This window comes from Ammospiza nelsoni, chromosome 16 (genome assembly GCF_027579445.1).
Source record: "Ammospiza nelsoni isolate bAmmNel1 chromosome 16, bAmmNel1.pri, whole genome shotgun sequence".
Classification (NCBI taxonomy): domain Eukaryota; kingdom Metazoa; phylum Chordata; class Aves; order Passeriformes; family Passerellidae; genus Ammospiza; species Ammospiza nelsoni.
The window spans coordinates 5,786,875-5,805,306 of NC_080648.1; the positions used below are offsets into that span (position 1 = coordinate 5,786,875).

The 18,432-nt window shown below is 39.1% G+C and overlaps 1 protein-coding gene across 1 annotated transcript in view; it reads right to left on the minus strand.

Annotated features, from left to right (window-relative positions):
• Positions 1-18,432, minus strand: part of TENM2 (teneurin transmembrane protein 2) — a 505,046-nt gene that overhangs the window by 207,755 nt on the left and 278,859 nt on the right. The window contains exon 4 of the mRNA XM_059483440.1: positions 17,004-17,213. Within this exon, the coding sequence (XP_059339423.1) occupies positions 17,004-17,213 (210 nt within the window). The remainder of the gene's footprint in view (positions 1-17,003; positions 17,214-18,432) is intronic.

Genomic DNA, 18,432 nt, shown 5'->3' on the forward strand with positions numbered 1-18,432 from the left:
CCAGAAAACCACCAAATTTCTACTTGGAAAACGTTACCAAAAATCCACAGGAAAATCTCCGAGATGTTTCTTAGAGAAAATTTCATCTTACAGAAAGCCAGCACTGCTTCTTATGGCTTGGATCCTCTCCCCTGCTATTTGGGCACAAAAACATTTTTACACAAGTGGTGTGATATATTGTTTTCCTTTACTTCAAAAAATAAATTCTAATTGCATGGGTGAGCATTCATGCTCTGTGTAAAAACATGCAGTTGTTCTGTAGAGAAAACAGATAAGTAATAGATGATAAATCTTCTCAGAGCACATTTTTGATGTGTAATGAATGTTTGTTTAAAGTGCTTCGTAACAGCATTTTAATGAGTCTTTTGCAGAAAATTTCCTAAAACACAGTGAAATTTGAGCAGTGTAGCTGTGTATATGAAAAAAACAAACCTGACGACAACACCCCCCCAGCCAACCCCCCCTAAATCTTACCCAGTGCTGTCTCCCAGGAAATTGTGACAGATTCTGTGAGGAACCTGGGTCCCGTGCACATTAGGAATTCCTTCCTGCAGGGTTAGCAGGTGTGGGCTATGTCAAACAAATTTATTGCAGTCTGTGCTAATAACCAAAATTATAGAAAACCTAGATGAAAGTGCTCTGCATCCAGCTAATTTGAAGCTACCTTATGAGACAATAACAAGCTTCTAACAGTTTTCCCCTTTTTTAAAATACACTAATTATGCTTAATGTTCCCTGTCGCATTGGCTTTCATGGTAATTATATTTCAAAACTTTTGCAATTAGGGTACAGTTAATATTGTGGAATATTGCAATTATTTTTCATTGTGACACCTCTATTGAAAACTGGTGGCATAATGATCACATTGTTCAACTAAATCAGAACTGTAGAAATATGGCAAATGAACCAATTATAGATTATTATTTCTAATTACAGATAATGCCCTTTTGCTTGCTTTGTCCAGAACAATCTCCCAAATACCCAGACTCTTCCTAATTTAAAAAAAAAATACCCAACAAACTGATTTCTCCACCTTAATTTTTCTTACACACATTCTGATATATTTATATTTATTTGTCTATATTTTGTGATTATATACAGTACATTATATACTTACAATGTGTGAGCATGGACAGATGTGGACAGGCACACCAACACATATAGACATAATTTAGGTTCATACAGGTTCAGTCAAGTGCAGCTATAAATGCATTTCAAATGCACTCTGCAGCATTTCTAATTCAGCCCCACACAACATTTCCTTATTTCTGCTCACCCTCCCTCTTTAATAAACTCAAGGGCTTTGGCTCTCTAACCTTAACCCTCCTGCTCACATTTCCATCATTAAACCTAAATATCAACCTCTTCCCATTTACAGACTGGGTTCTGTTTATTGGTGCTGAATGAGCTCAAGCCCTTGATAAATGACAACAGCAGAAATGCCTAAGAACTAATATATATAATTGTGAAAATGTGAGGTTCACTCTGGGGTTTTGAAGAGCTGCTTGTAATTAAACCAGTCTATAATTTGGTAGGACAGACCACTATTACATAAAAGTGCTTTTGGAAAAAACACAGCAGAGGAGTTGGAGAGGTACTGCTAAAAAAAAATAAAAAAGCAGCCAGACAGGTAATGGGAGACATTCTGTTATTTTCAATACTTTAGCAATTCTGAGCTTAATTATCATTTACCATTTACATTCTTCATATGGAATTTTAATCAACGCTCGCTTAATTAAGTTTTCATTTAAATTACACTAAACCAGTGATAAATAAATCAACGATCAAATCGCTGACTTCAAACAGAGAAGACCTTTACCAAATTCCCTGGCTTGCCAAACCCCACCATCTGTACATTTCCCAGCTACCAGACTAATGAATTTCAAGGTTATATTTCCAAGTGTAAGATAGAATTTCTGGCCAGCATCAGACAGGGGAATAAAGCGTGTATGAAATGCTTTCCCATCATTTCTGACATGAAAAGATCTGGGGACAACTTTACGTGACTCCTTATTCCCTTCAATAAAGGGCAACATAAGACTAAAGTAAAACTCCTACAAAGATGATTTTGGGCAGAAATCTGAAAATTGCAAATCTCAGCTCATTCAATACTGTGGAGTAAGGTTTTTTTTAAGAGCAATTGCCTGAACAATGAGCACATTTTCAAAATGAACTATAACTCTATCTCCTCTGACCCTCTGAAACTCTAAAAGCTGATTTGAGTGATTAAATGACAGCTGCAAGTCATGAGAAATCTGGCACAGAATATAATTTTAAAGAATGCCTCAAAGTCCTGCCATCACTAATGTCTGTCATCACCCACCTTTCCATCATTTCTTGGCTCATATTAATTGATTCTTTTTTAAGTTTACGTGACTTATTTCTCTGGACATAGCATTTCTCATGCAATTTTTGTTCCCATTAACTTGAGACACACAGTCTCCACCATCTGCTGGGCACTGACAAAATACAGGATAAATAAACTGTGCAGGGGAATGTGTTGCTTCCTCTCTGGGTAACAGCATTTATTTACCTGTATGGATGGGAAGGAGAACATGACCACGGGGGTTATGTTCATGTATAACCATCCTCTATAATGACACAGCAGAACTCCATGGTGCTCTGAGCCACCGACATTTAAGTATTCCCAGAGTAAGTGCCAATGGCTATTTAGGAGCTTTTCCAATATTCAAAAAAGGGACCTAGCTTCACTGTCATTAAAAACAACAGGATTAAATTGTATTTTTTTTGTCTCATCTTTGAGAAAATTCAACCTTTTTTTTTCCCCTGGTGATTCAGTATTCATCAATATTGAATGTCTAACATCTCATAAAAAGGATCCAACCAAGCTCAACAGAAGTGAAGAAACCTGAAGTTTGTTTCTAAATTCAAAAACTTCATAATACTGTCCAGACTAATAGATAATATTTGCAGTGGACCAGTCAGTAAACCTGTTATTTCAACCTTGCTTATCTATTAATTTTTAGATCCTCTAATAAGCTTTTAACACTTTCAGCTAAAAAAAGTGACATAAAAATGTATTAAAAAACCCTTAAAGTTTCCATCACGACAACACAAAAACAATCTGTATTCTGATATGCATCACCTGCAACTATGAGTGGGTTTAATATCCTTACATCACATTGCTAGCAGTGAGAATTCAACTATAGAGAATCCTTTCAATGGAGATTGCCACATGAAAAAGTGCCAAAAGGAGCACTAGGCACCGAGTTAGAGGCTCAAACAAGATTTAAGAACAAATAAAAGCAGGCGAGCAGTTTCATTATGTGAATTTTGATGAATAGGGTGCAAACAAGAAATCATTAGAGAGCCTTTAACCATCATCTAATAACACAGATTAATAAAAGCAGCTGGGAGAGCTGTAAGAAAATCAGTTCCCTTTCATTTCATGGAGCCTGTCAGAGCAGGCAGAGCCCAGGCACAGCTCCTTCCCCACCTGAGCAATTTGCTCTGAGTGTTCTCCATCCCTGTGAGCTCCACTCATTGGAATATTCAGCAACATTCACAAAATATTGTTGTTAAACTATTAAATTAACCATGTCTCATACCTTCAACAGACCCCAAAGTGCAAAGCAAAGGTGGAAGAAAGCATTAAATCTTATGAAAATATGAAGTGGGCAGTTTCTACAGGAGCACAGTGGCCTGGAGAGCCACGCATGGCTGGGCTGCTGAGGGAAGCTCCTACCCAGTGATGTTTGGAGTGGCATCACCACCCAGAACAGAGGCTGGACAGAGTTAAAAGAATTGAGTGGGTATTTATTAAAGGCCTTTAACAGGTACACTTTGGGCAGTCAAAAGCCTGGCAGAGGCTACACCCAAGGTGGATGATGGTCATGAGTTTTTTAGACGGATAGAAGTTTGGTCCATATGCTTATCAGGGGTTAATTGTCCAGTTGCAGACTCAGGGAATGAAGTCACATTGCCCCAGTTCGCTTCTCCCCCCTTAATTCAATTTTGTTTGTACTTCTCAGGGCCTGAGGCTGTGATGGTGGCCTGGGTTCCCAGGCCTGGAAGGATTGTCTTGTCTGCCCAAGCTGTGAGGAGAGCTTGCTGACACTGCATGGAGTTAGAGTTGTACACTAGTGCAGGGCAGGGTCTGAAAACCACAAAAACTCAAACTTCAGGCATTACCAGGTCATTTGCTCAGTGTTTGCCCTGCAGTGCGAAAACAAAAGCAGGCCTGGAAAAGGAACACAAATCTAACAGTGGCTCAGACTGGGGACTAACGGGGAGATGGAGAGAGTTTCAGCTAGAAAACACATGATGGGGTTAGAAAAAAACAGAGAGGGAAGTTCTCCTTTTTATCTTCTCTTTACTTAATATTTTTCTAGTTTTGATAACAGTACATTGAAATCAGAATCTGAAATAATACAATTTCAGAACAGTGCTCAAACTTTTTAGGTGCTCTCATAAAACCATCTGAGAGCATTTTGTGGAAATGAGAAATAATTCAACAGCAAAAGTTTTACTCAGTTTTAAACCTAGTGGTCATATTTCTGTAGATCCTCTCAATATATGCCTATAATAACAGACTTTTTCATTAATCAAATGAACTGAACAGATTGGTTATTAAAAACAGTTCAAAATTTAAGATTTGCAGAGAAAAGAGAAAGTATTTAAGGTGGACATTCAAACATCCCCCAACAACCTGACACAAACAGGTATCCAAGTCTCCTACCCTTTTCCCCAAACCAAACAAACACCAAACCAGCCATCCAGATTTTGCATTTGTGCCTGTATATCCCTTAGGAACTTGGAATTTTGAATTGAACCTGCCTGTTCTATAAAGAAAACACTGCTCTATGCTACGCTGTCAAGAAACCAGTGGATGCAGAGGCTGCTGATCCAGCAGGATCCAGCAGCAGCCCTAATTTGCTCAAAGCCATGGAGATGTTAAACATGAAGCAGCTGGCACCGGCTGAAGCCAGCGCGGCTGCTCGGTGCTCCCCGCGAGAGTCGGCGGCACTGGGGGGTTCCTGCTCTCAATGAGCAATTGCTGGAGCTCCCCACAATAAAACTGCCTTGATAAAGAGCTGTGAAACAGCACCAGTTGCTTTGTGACAGCAGGATATTAATGGAAATTGTTCCAAAAAAAGAAATGGAAACAAGAGTCTCTAATGCATTTGCGTTTCTGGCATGATCTCAGAGGAACTGAGGAATCCAGGCTGTGAAATGCTTCCAGCAGTCAACAGCAGAAAATAAAGAGAGGAAAAAGATATTTAGAGCTGGCCTGTAGTTAGAAAGCAAAGGAAGAACCAGGTTTTGTGGCCATCTATGTACACCTGGATGACAACTGCTAGTGATTGGTATTACCCCTTTCTCCTGTAGATCCTTTGGAAGGATGGCTGTGCCCCTGGGACATGGGCTGGCCTTCAGCTGCTGGCAGGGCCCTTGGGCAAGGGGAGTTTGCTGCCAGTCTTGAGTCTTTGCCTTAGATTAGTTCCGTAAGGACAGTCTCTCACCAGCCTTTCTGCAGTACCTCCATTTCTCAGCCTGCTCATACACTTCACTGTCCACAACCTCCTAATCCCATCTTGATTTCAAGCCAGTCTCAAACTAGAAATGAAAGTCTTGGAAATACCTGATTTTCTTCAAGGCACCCTGTTTTTCTCTTTACCATCTTCTCCAGCTGTAGATAACACTCACAAGTGTAACTGACTGGCCTTAACATGTCCACTAAATTAATGGATTTTAGAATAAATAGCTGGTTTCTGCTTAGTGTCTGCTTCAGACCACAAGAAGACAAACTTTTCACAAATATCTAATTGAATCTTGCTACATTTTTAGCTGAAAAAAGATAGAGAATGAAGAGACAGACTTGGAAAATAAAGAAACATTAGGGAATTAGTTTTTGAAATTCAGAACCATTTCATTTTTAAGCCAATATTTTCACCTTTCATTTTGACAATTTACGTGTTTTTCCTGTTCTTAAACCCACACTGAAAAGTAAACCACAAAGGTTGAAATTAGAGTGAGAAAAAACCTCATCCACATTCTCCTGTAGATTGAAGTGTTTCATATTACTCTTCCTAACCAAATTTACTGATTGGAAAAGCCCAGATTTTTTCCTTCATCCCTCCTAAGCCTTATCAATGGTGTTTTTATTTTTTTGGCCTCCATGTTACTCCATTATGGTTTTACAGCAAGTTTTTTCAGGTAAGCTGGAAATGCAGGTGCCAGGAGTTGATGAAACCTTCATGGCAGAGTAACAAAGGTTTTATTTCCCCAGTCTCAGCCCTTGAGAGAAACACTCACAGCCATCCTCTACCACTTGAGTTCCAACTCACCAGACTCTCTCAACTTTTACAAATTATTATAATTATTTTACTTTTTTAAATTACTTCAATTAAAATTATTTTTAAGAAACCTGAAGCTCACAAGCTAACAAAGATTTTACACCTTTCCATATTTGCTAGTGACTGCAATTGACAGGTTTCTGTCAAGTAAAACAATTATCCACCTGTTTGCAGGAAAAAGTATTAACAAACATGCTCAACACTGCTTTGTTAGGTAGAACATTCCACACCTCATTACTTAACTGAGGAGTTAGCCTGGTGTTCAGTGTACAGAATTCCTGCTGATTCCAGCAGAATAAGCTATTTGTATGCCCCAAAACAATCATCATGTCATATACATTACAGATTTAATTAATTCACAACACATTATTAAAGTCCAGATTTCTGAGTTCTTCCTGAATCAGGTGGATTTGCAGTTGGGACTTCCCATTTAATGCCATACTAATAACTGTTGTCCAGGTCTGAAGACCAAGAGGGACCTTTTGAAATAACAGGGTCAGTAATTCAACAATACTGAACTTTTCTGTTATTACAAATGGAGCTTTTGGGGCAAGGCAATTCACAGCAAACCAAACCCTCTTTTGCAGATTTTTAAAGATCTATCAGCACAGCAAGAGGCCCAACTTTTAGGGGTTTGGGGTGTAAAGGTTTCTATGCCCACAGATGATATTTTATAATTCATAAAAAGTCATTCTCATTTTCTACAGTATTCTAGCTATTGCTCCTAAATTAGCAGAGCATCAGGTACAAGGAACCTTCTCAAAATAACCCAATTTCCATACTAAGTTGCCAATTTTCCTTCCTTTTGATTTACTAGGTTGCTTTTTTGCAGATCCAAACTATGCAAGATAAGCACCAGTTATCACTACAGTCGTAGGGATGCTGTTTTGGTTCTGCTTGTAGGTGTGCATTTATTTATTTATTTATTTCACAAACCATTACCCCTGACATGAATAAAAGGAGAGAAAAGCTCAGTTTCTGAAGATCCCACTGTTGCAGCCCCATGACACCCAGCACAAGTGCATTAGACAGAAAGGAACCATTGTACAGGAGCAACGTGTGAGGCAACACCTTGGTGGGGAGAGGCAGGGGTCCAAGGAGAGAGGAGTGACAAATAGCATCCTGCATGGATGGAAAAGGTCACTGCAATAAAAGCAACCTGGGGAACTGGGAGCAAGTGGAGCATTGCTACAGACTGGAAGAAAACACAAAATACAAACAAATGGAACCGAGCAAGAGACAAAATTTCCTTCAGACAGAATGAGCTGTGGAATCATTTTGGGAGCTGATAAAATGGAGAAAGATTCCCTCTATGCCTTGATGTGAAATGAGCTGAAAATTAAGCATTTACTCAGGCCAGTAATTAACTTCTACAAACATTCAAAGTCCTCGGCTTTCTGTGTAACAATCTGTCAGAAACATGAATTATGCACATTTGCCATGTAATAAAAAAGGCAGTGTTCGGTTGATTTCCCTCCATGAGAAAAAAACCCCTCATTTGTGGTTTTAGTCTGCAATCATTTCAAACACTGTGGGAATTACAAACTCCACAGGAACTGGATCAGTTCAAGACTTGCACTGGATTTCCTGACTTTTGTGCACAGGCACACCAGGGCAGACATGGTGAGAGCCCCAGAGCATCACCAGAGAGCCCTTCCAAGAGCACACTCAGCTCTGAGTGCAGCCCATCTGAACATCTGCTGCTTCTCCCAGGAGAAATCTGTGTGAAAATGCACCAAAATAAAGCAGCTGTTTAGTGGAGGAATCTCAGATTTTTATTACATTCCCACTGTAGCAGTTCCTGCAGCTGAAGTTGAGACTGAGAAAGACAAAATCCTGGTCTGCAGAAGCACTGAGCAGAAGACAGGAGTCATCCTTACAACATGGCTTATGCATTTGAAGAGCTGGGTTAGGAAGCAACAGGAAAGGATAATTTGCTTGGCTGAGCTCTGTTTTCAGCTGTTTTCACCAATCAAGCTGTATTTGCAAACCCTCTTAGGGCACGTGCTCCCAGAGGGCAGCAGGGCTGTGGCAGGGAAACACAAAGGAAAAATATTCAGAGTAAAATGACAGAGTCCAGATTTCTTGCTGTTTATGCTGAAAGGATGTTGCAGACATGCATGGGAGAACTGCCAGGCAAAGAGTAAGGCATTAATAGGGCAAGCAAAAAAATAACACTGAGAATAATTAGTAACCACTGATCAGTTTCTCCAGTGATGTGCAGAAGTTTCCCAAGTCCTCTACTTCCTAAAATAAGACTGAGTGTCTTCTGACGGAAAAAATCCTAATTTGATTGATTTAATCGTGCTTTACATGAAGACAAACTCAGTTTCTGGAGATGTTAATGTGATAAATAGGTGGCATATATTTACAGTTTGCCTGATAAGATGCTAATATATATAATCATATTAGAAACAGGTATCAAAACTGTAAATCCATTAATGTAATTTTATAACTAGGAGTAATAATTAAGCACTAGATAAATGCACAATTTATCATTTAAATAAACCAGAAGTGTATGGCATATCAAAATCAGAAAATCCATAAGACAAGATATTGACTCAGATGAAAAGTGTCTCCTTGCTTTCAAGTGTTTATAATGGCACTTATTTGGATTTATGGGGAGAAAAAAGGAAGTTATTAAACTTTCTGCTGTTACAAAACCAACCAACTAAGCCACCCACAGAACCTTCTGTATACAAATATTGCAAAATATTTTGAAAAAAGGATACCCGAAATTTTAGGTTCTCTACTTTATAGCCATGAAGTGCAAACAATTTGTATACGCTCAACTCTTCACTTTCAGTCAGCTACAATATTGTGTTGGAGGCACCTAAAAACATGAAATGTTTTCTACATGTTGCCTTTCCACATAAACAGCAGCACTATCCACTGCGGAAGTTGTCAGGACTGTGCCACTGCCAGTGAAAGGGAGATGCAGTTCAGAACATTTAAAATTCTGTATCAAAAGAAAAAAATATTGAAAGCATGAAAAGTTCTTCCCACATGGCATCACTTACAGCAGAGACTGTTAGCAAGAACATTTTTAGCCTTTTCTACACACAAAGGAAAAACACACAAACAGCATCTGGACTCAGCATACGAAAGAAAGGAAAGAACAAAAAAGATTTTCTGCTTATAATTACAGTATTCTCAGTGCCTTTCAGTTTTCAAGTGAGGGACCAAGCGTAGGCACTGATTTTCTTGGTGCAATGACACTGAGCAACAACATCGAGCCTTTAAGCTTCAAAAGCTTCAACAGCTTTCCAAAGTTTCCCAGTTACTGGTGATGTCTAAGAAGCTGCCACGAGACAGAATAAGCATTGGTAATGAGAAAAGGCCACAGCCACTGAGGTGTGTCCCAGCCATCAGGGAAGCTGTCAGAAAACAGCAATACACAGAAATGTAAAAATGGAAATTTGGGAAGTCTGTGCTGCAGCTGATTGCTGGGGGGGCTTTTATTGCTACAGAGGTTCCCAGTTCAACACATTTACAAACCTTAAACTATCAAAAGCAGCTAAAAAAAAAAAAATATATATATATATATCTGCAACTCTCAAAACCATGATGAGCTAAAAAAATCCCCGTAAACAACAGAATTCAGGTCTGTTCTCAATTCTACAGCTTTTTGTAATTCATTATCATTTTTATTACCGCAGAACCTTCTGTTTGAGATTGGATTGTTGTTATTATGAATTCATAAATTAATAAATGGAATGTTTCTGCCATATCTTACTATCTGGAATCACGTCTTCAGGCAGAAATTCAGACATCTGCAGGCATCATCAACACAGGGTACAGAGATTAGCAGTAGCAATAATATCAGTAGTAGTTGCAGCAACATGGAGCTGATGCTTCAGAAAAAGTACACCCTTCAGTTTCAGTGGGAACACATTGGTCATGCTGTTCCCTCCATTTCTCATTCCAGATCTAAGCTCTAAAATTAGACTCTGCTCAAGAGATGTAACAGAATGGGAATGCAACTGGTCATTAAGGATTTAGAGAAGTATTAGAAACAAATTTTGAAAAAAATTATTTGTTTGAAGGCCTTGCTGCTACATCCACACACTGTTTAAACAATACATGTACAGAGACATTCCTCCTTACAGCCTCAAATCTAGGCCTGGGTCTATAGCAGAAACAAACACATAATTTACTTTTAATTTGGAAACGGAAACAAAAATATCAGTCTATCACCCTTTTTCTGCATTGCTGTAAAACATCAGAAGCAAGTTCCTTATGGCATTTCCTTGTGAATATATTGAGTAAGAGCCACCCTTTCTCAGGAGAATTGCAAACACAGCTGCAATGCAGGGCTGCCTTTTGGAGACAGTTATAGGAAAGCACAGGAAATAATTTAGGAACCCCGGGCCTGGAACTTTAACTGATTTTAACTGTTGCTGCCCTTGACAACAGTTAATTTGTCAATAACTTGACAAATTCTACAATGCAATATTCTGAAACATGTTGCAAAAGATGCTCCTGAAATCTCAATCAAATACAGCAGCTATGACAGGAAAGTGATGCTGGAGGAGGCCAAAATTTTATTTCTGATTACTGTTCCTCCCTACCTGACCTCAGAAGGGATGCACAGAGATCAAACAAAACCAAACCAAAAGTAAACAAACACAAGAACAAACAAGACACAGAAGAGTAAAACAACACCCTCTCTCCTGGCCCCAGCTGCAATATTGATAAGGGGAGGAAGATTCCAATTCCTTTTCTCCCCCATTACCTACTGAGCTATCCAAACTCTTTTGTTTATTCTCTTAAATAAAACAAATGCAATTGTTCATGAGGATTAAAAAAAGGAAATAAATAAAGCTATGGATTCTCAATATTTGTGGCTGCCAATGTATTTTCTGTCCTGTAGGTTGACAGGTACAGAAAATTGAGGTTTCCATTCAATAGGGGGTGATGCTTCATCATCTGAAGGGATGTAATCATTTTTCTATAGGATTCATTTATTTCTTAAAGATGACAATAGTTCTGCATTTTGGTTTGCATTATGTTGTGGTGTGCTGGGAGCATTTTTTTCCAATAGCATTATAGAGTAGAAACTGGAAATACTTCTTTATTTGATGCCAGATTGTAAGAGGGCTATAAAACAAATACTTCCAAGCACTCCCAGCAGAGAATCTAAAATAAGTTCTCCAGCTACAGTGCATTAATGAAAGCTCTGGCTTCTTTCAGAAAAGATTTTTACAAACTTGATTAAACTGCATGGAGGTGGTGGTAATTACACATTAATAATAATCTAATTCTATAGACAGGTAGTATCTATGGAACACAGGAGATCCATCTAGATATTTATACTAAAAATAATGAATATTGATATTTTATATAATATTTCCACACAACAGGCTCATAGGAAAAAGGAGTCTTATTCTTTATCCCAACTCTAAGTAAAAGACAACACTAAAGAACAATTATTTCCTTCAAGCCAACCTGTTTCTCTTTCCTTCTCTCCTTGCTGCCAAAAACTGCTTGTGAAAAAATCAAAGCAAACACTGCCTTCTGAGCAGTGTCCAAACAACTCCGTGGGCTGATATTGTTACACTGAGCCAAATGCTTTGTGTCACTGTTTCTGAGCCAAAAAGACACATTAACACCAAAAAATGGGTACCATCCCTCCTTGCAGTTAAACTTCAGCAAGTTCTTGACAGCAATCATGACAATATCTAAACCACAGGTCGGAATTTTCCAAAATATTCCAGAGATCATTCTGCTTCTACTTTCTCATTGTTTGAGTGGTTGAAGCTGATGAAGGTGTCAATTACAGATCCATTATATGAAAACCTAATGTGTGAGTAGGTCTACCCTGTGTCTTTTACTTGGACTGAAAAATGAAGAAACAAACAAATTGGTTTTGTGTTGTGAGTTCAAAGTTTGGTTTAACAGCAATAAATCCTCTCTAGTAAAGGCAAAAGTGCAAACAACAAAAACCCTTCTCTTTCTTCCACATAAGGTTGAGAACCAGCCTGTTATATTGTATTTTGACTGAAGCCATTAAAATGGCATTTCAACAAGCTGAGTTATATTACCAAAACAATTATATTAAACACATACAAGAAGAAGAAATAAACCTGTCCTATTTTTACCTGTAAGAAACCATCTCAGGAATAGGTATGGCAGGAACTGACCTTCTTTTGAAAGGGAAAAGAAAAACCCACTACCTTTTCATGGCTAAAAGGTCTCATTTCCTTCTACAATGTTTGTGTTTTTCCAAATACTATCAGCAGGTGCACTAGATTTCAAAAACCTCTTGTCCTTCATCACATATAATTGTGCTGCATATTATATTAAGAAATACAAGCAGAGGAATGTAAGTGATGGGAGTTCAATTAAAACCAGCATAATATCTCATTGCATAGAAAATGATCCTGCAACTGAAACAGGTTCTAATGAGAGAAAAAAGGAATACATTTCCACATATTTTTAATTACATAGAACTTCCTCAAACATGATTTTTAATAATATATTCCATTAGGTTAACATCATAGTTAAAGAAAGTGCATTTTCTGATTTCATTTCAAGTTTGATTTTGAGCAATTATTGTGTCATTGTTCTGCAGCAGAAAGGTTGAATTCATTTACTGGGTGGTTATGCTAGTTATGATTGATGTCGCTTCTCCAAATGATAAACCAATCACCCCGATAATGCAATGTCATTTTAAGAGTGCTATAATCACATTTCTCTCAAACTGGGAGTTTCTGATGAGTTCTAACAAAGATTTATTGTAGATTAAAGGCCTTCATAATATCAACAATAGATGGCTCATTTGATAGAATATTTGATTAGGTAGTTTTTTCAGACAAATTATTTTTTCCATATATATTGAGCATGGTTCTTGTGAAGGGCACAGGGCAACACATGGGGACGAGTGGCCCCTCACACCCAAAAAGGTTCATCTTAAACCTGTTGAGGAACACAGGTGAACCTGTGTTCACCTGTAATTACAGAGCTTGAAGCAAGAGAAGCATCCAATCAAGACAAACAAGAGGAAGCATCTATAGTGTAATTAGTAGATTACACTATTTCGTGTTGTGTATTCATATTCAATATGAATATTTCAAATATTTCATATTCAACATGTACTTTGAAGACTGGGATAGAAATATTTAAAGCAGCAGCTAGAAAAAGCTAACAAAAAGTTATGAATAATTGTCGATTATCTGGAATCTAAGCCTTCCATATAAGCATCTACAAATCTTCCTTTTTAACCCAAGCCCAAATTTAAGCAAAATATTTACATTTAATTACTGTCTCTCAAATTCAAATGTCTGGGTCTATATTGCTAGGTTTCCAAAGGAACTAAAAAAATATACTAAAAAAAATCAAAAAGAAAAATAAAGGAACACAAAAAAACCACAACCAGAGCATGGTCAATGTTTTCTTGTCATGTAGATAGTAAAAGCCACTCTGAAAATCTTTCAAGGATAATGATAAGCCACAAAAAGTAGTAACTTTCTCCAATTTAATGTATAAGTCATTATCTGTCATATTTTCTTATAAGCTCTAAAAAGAAACATTGTGAGAACTAAAGAAAAAAAGTGACACCACTAGGAAATGCTCATTATTTTCCAGAGGATCCATTAGGTCCAGAATAACTCATGCTACAGAACACTCTGTGGTGATCAAGCCATTATGCATGTGTGCATAGTAAAAGATATTTTAAAAGGACACCTACATCTTACACTCTGAAAATTAAATGTCATTATATATTATATTAGTGTTTTTTAAAGAAGTAAATGGCATGTGGGGAAAAAAGTTTTAAAATGTAGAATAAACAAAGCAAAGCCAATCAGAGGATGCCAGAAAAGTTCCTTGGGTCAGCCCACAGAAACAACTGTTAAGCACAAAGCTTTTCAGGATACAAAGAAACAGTGATTATGATTTAAAATGAAACATAAAGAGCTCTTCCATCAAATTTTCTGATGTTGTTTTACTGCCACTTCCTTCATTCGGCTTCCTAAGAAATGCCATGCTGCTTCCCTCAGTCCCAGCAGTGTCTGTAATTACTCAAGTATCCACCAAGCCTCTTTTTTTAGCTCACATTCCCTGACCTTGATTTTCTTCTCCTTATTTCATCCCTCTCCCATTTACTTTTTCCATTCCCCTTTAAAAATCTCATCAAGTGCTTGATCCACCACACCTTTCAGACAGAGTCCTCTCACCCTTATTCCCTCCTTCAGCTGTGAGCATTCCCTGTTCTGAGCTCTGAGACAGGCAGGCATCCCCCCTGCCCACAGGTAATGATCCATCACCAACCCAGCAACCAGAGCTGCTTTCCCATGAATATCCCTTTACATTTCTCTGCCCTGAGGTCCCCTGTCATTTTATTTCCCTGTTACTTGGACTCACAGGTGCTTTTGTCAATCTCCACAAGCTGACCCTGTTCTTAGCACCCTGCCATCACCTGCTTTCCTACTCCAACATCTTCTCTGAGTATTTTAATGTCTTGTGAAAATTCACTGGGGAGCTCCAACTTCTGCTCACTGTCTTTCAAAGAACTGCTCACCATGCAGGAACCTTCCTTCTCACCCTGTGCTAGGTTAAATGCTTCCTTGAAGGCATTTAGTGACAGATTTTGCTGAGACCCTTTTGAAAACACAAAGACCCTTCAATCAGCTGGATCACCCTTTTCCAGAAATGGCTGAGCCCTGCAAAATCCTCTTGAATGCTTCTAAGGCATGAAACTACATTGCTGCAAGAATCAATCACACTCACTTCCATGGCTTCTACAGGGCTGTCCATTACAGATTTTGAGACCTGCAGCTCCCAGATCACCTGAAATCTCTTAAAACCCCCTCAAAAGTGGCATCATATTTTCCAATACGCTCAAGGAGCAAGGAAGCACATTCAATTTCTGAATTATTTGTTGTCATTATATTGCAGGGGTTCCCTATTGCTGTCTCCTAATTGGAAGAGTTCCATACCTCCTTGGCGTTTCTCGTGGTCATCTCCTCAGAGCACTGACTCTTCTTCACAAAGCAGCCACTGACTCCAGTTCCCCTCTCACCCAGCCATCCCACTCTGTTAGAACATCATCTTGTCATTGTTTACACCTGTGGCCTGTTAAAGCCAGGCCTGTTCCTGATCTTTGATAATTGGCCCAGATGCACCTCCTTAGGGGTAAGATTACTTTCCATACTACCTTTATTTTCTTATATTCTATCCTCCTACAATTATTATTTCATTGTGCAATGATATTTTAACATGCCTGAACAGGGTTAAAGGATAATTCAGGATGGAAGGAGTGACAGGAGGTGCAGCACATGTTGCAGTTGAGACAGCCACTACGCACAGAGTATCATCCTACAATATCAGAAGGCTTCACGCATCTTCCCTTCTTGTTCTTTAGCCCAACCTTTCATCCCCTCCTGTTGATGCCCTGCCCCTGTGTGCCCTCTGCTCCCTTTGGTGGTTGCTCAGTGCCCCTGGGCACTCCAGGGCTCATTGCTGTCAGTGCTGCTCACAGCTGTGCCCATGGGGACGGGCTGGGCCAGCCCCACTCCAATCACCACAAACTGGGTGCCCACAGGTGCCCAGTCCAGTGCCCTGCCAAGCAAAGGCAGCTCTGAGGTCAGAGCAGGTAGCTCAGGATTTCAGCCAGCACGTTCTCAGAAAGCTCCAAGCACAGAGGCTGGACAGGCTCCCAAGGCCACCTGCTCTAACCCAATGCTTAGGGAAAAATTATCCCTAATGTCCATTCTGAATGTTCTGTTTCAAATTCTGCTGCCTGCTCACCCTCCCAGCACACCCACAGCCCCTATTAAAGAGGATGTTCAGGTGTGCAGCCCACAGTCCCACACCATACACAACCTCCAGAGCTCCCTCATTACAGCAAATTTATCCCTTGGGCAGACCAGAAACTGCATAGAAGCTCCACACCTACTGTGTTCAGTTAAATAACACACAACATGTATCTTTAATAATAAAAAAAAGGTGCTAGAATAGCTTCTTTTTATTTGTCTGTATTTCTAAAAAGGGACTGGATCTTCACTCAGTTTTTGGCTGTCAAAATGAAAAGTCAGCACCTACTAATAAAAATTAAAATAGAAAAATGAAAAGAGAGGAAAAAAGAAGAAAGAAAACCCTAGGCATTACAGATTCCATGAGTGATAGAGCTGCAAATGTTTTAAAACAGTGGCCTGAAAGACAAGAATTAATTTGCTGAAAAATAGCAGATCTTAGTTAAATGTGACATTGTAAGTACAGAACCAGACAGATTCAGAAACAAGAACAGACACAGACTGGCAGAAGCAACATGCATTTTTTCGATACAAAACCTCATCACCAAATGATATATTACATTAGCCCATGCAGAACAAAGAACCATTGTGTGTACATTTCTCTCCTACCAGATGCAACAAGGAGCAGGAAACCTACTTTGAAAAATAAATCCCTCTGATGACAAGAATTCAATAATATTTTTTACACAGCTCCTACCATACTTCAAACTAAAAATCCCTCTACAGTAAAATGAAGGAACACCATCTATGATGGATTGCATTTCCAGGAATTTTCCATTAAATAAACCAGTAAGATTTTCTTTGCCCCATTTCCGTAGATGCTCTCAATTTTCTGCTGATGCAAGAAAACATTTGCACACATTCAAAAAGAAGGCTTAGAACTGGCACAAACATGTCACAAACAAACTCCATATGTTTGCAATTTTCTTACCACTGCTGGAAGCCTGCTGTGGCCCCGAACACGCTCTCAGCAGATAAGAATTGGGAGAGAACTCCTCGTCAGGGTTGGTGTCCATGATTTGATGGGACGTGTTGCTGTCTAGCAAAGGCATCTGGCAGCTGACTGGTGCAGGGTTGTGGGAGCTGGGCAGCTGGGCAGAGGGGAGAAGGCTGGACGAGGATGTGGGTGGAAGGGGACGACCTGGGAGAGAGGACAGAGGGATCAAAGATCAGCAATGAGTGCAATGGGAAAACCCCAGCAGCCAAGTCATGGCACTGTGACCTGCCGTGGGTACACTCCAGGACTGCCACGCTCAGCCCCACAGCCTCCCCACTGGTACCAACCTGGCCCTTTGTGTCACATTTCCTGAAATTACATTACATCTGTACAGTTCTTAAAATAACAGTAGTGGGCTGATTGTTTTTTTTTTGTTTTTTTAACTAGGAAAATTGCTGCAGCACAGGAATCTCTCAGAGGCAGGAAACAGCCCAACAAGGGCTTTCTTTGAGCTAAGAATGCTCTGGACCTTCCCAGATCCCCCTGAGAGATGTGACAGGAGGGGACAGCAGGACTGAAAGGCAATTAATTATTCCATTTTAAAGATGGGCTAAACTGGAATCTGGGCTGACAACTCTCAGTTCTGCTGTCCTTCCTCTGCCATTGCTTTCCTCACCAGAGCTGTAGGAGCACAATTTCCTGCCCAGCCAGGTTAATTCCAACCCTGAAGCCCAATCCTTAATGGGTATGAAATACTTCAGCCCACAGCAACAATATGGTCTTGGTCACACAAAGCTGTGATATCAATTCAACAACAAAAATGTTCATAATTATGCATCCTATTCTTTTGTGAACTCTCATAACTTTACATTAGTCCATTCCATCAAATGCGCACAGATGAAGACAGGTTTTTTTTTTATTCTCATTGTGTGGTGGGTTTTTTTGCATTGCAAGTTTATCTAGTACATTGAAGAAACTCTTCATGAATAATTTAAATGTAAGAAAATATGACCTTTGTGATACTGCCAAAGTCTGTAAGGCAGAGATCTGCTACAAATGTTGAAACACAGCAAAACTACATAAAATGCTGTATCTTTATTTCCATCATTCTTAAAGAAACAGTAGAGAGAAAATACACACTGATTTTCTCACTGGTTATACCTTCATTTTCTTGAATCAAGGATCCCTCATTTTGTATGAATTACTCTAAGGTTTGTATACCATTAAGTAAATATATGGAATCACACATGAATATCCAAATGAGGGGGGAAAAAAAGCAAGAAAATGAAAAGTCCCAACTCCCACATATAAATTTTATCTGGGATGCAGCAAAATACCAAAGGCTCACATAGATACTGAAAACCACCAACTTTGTACTGCTTGGTACCAGCAAATAACATGAAGTACTTTTTTCCCTTCGAAA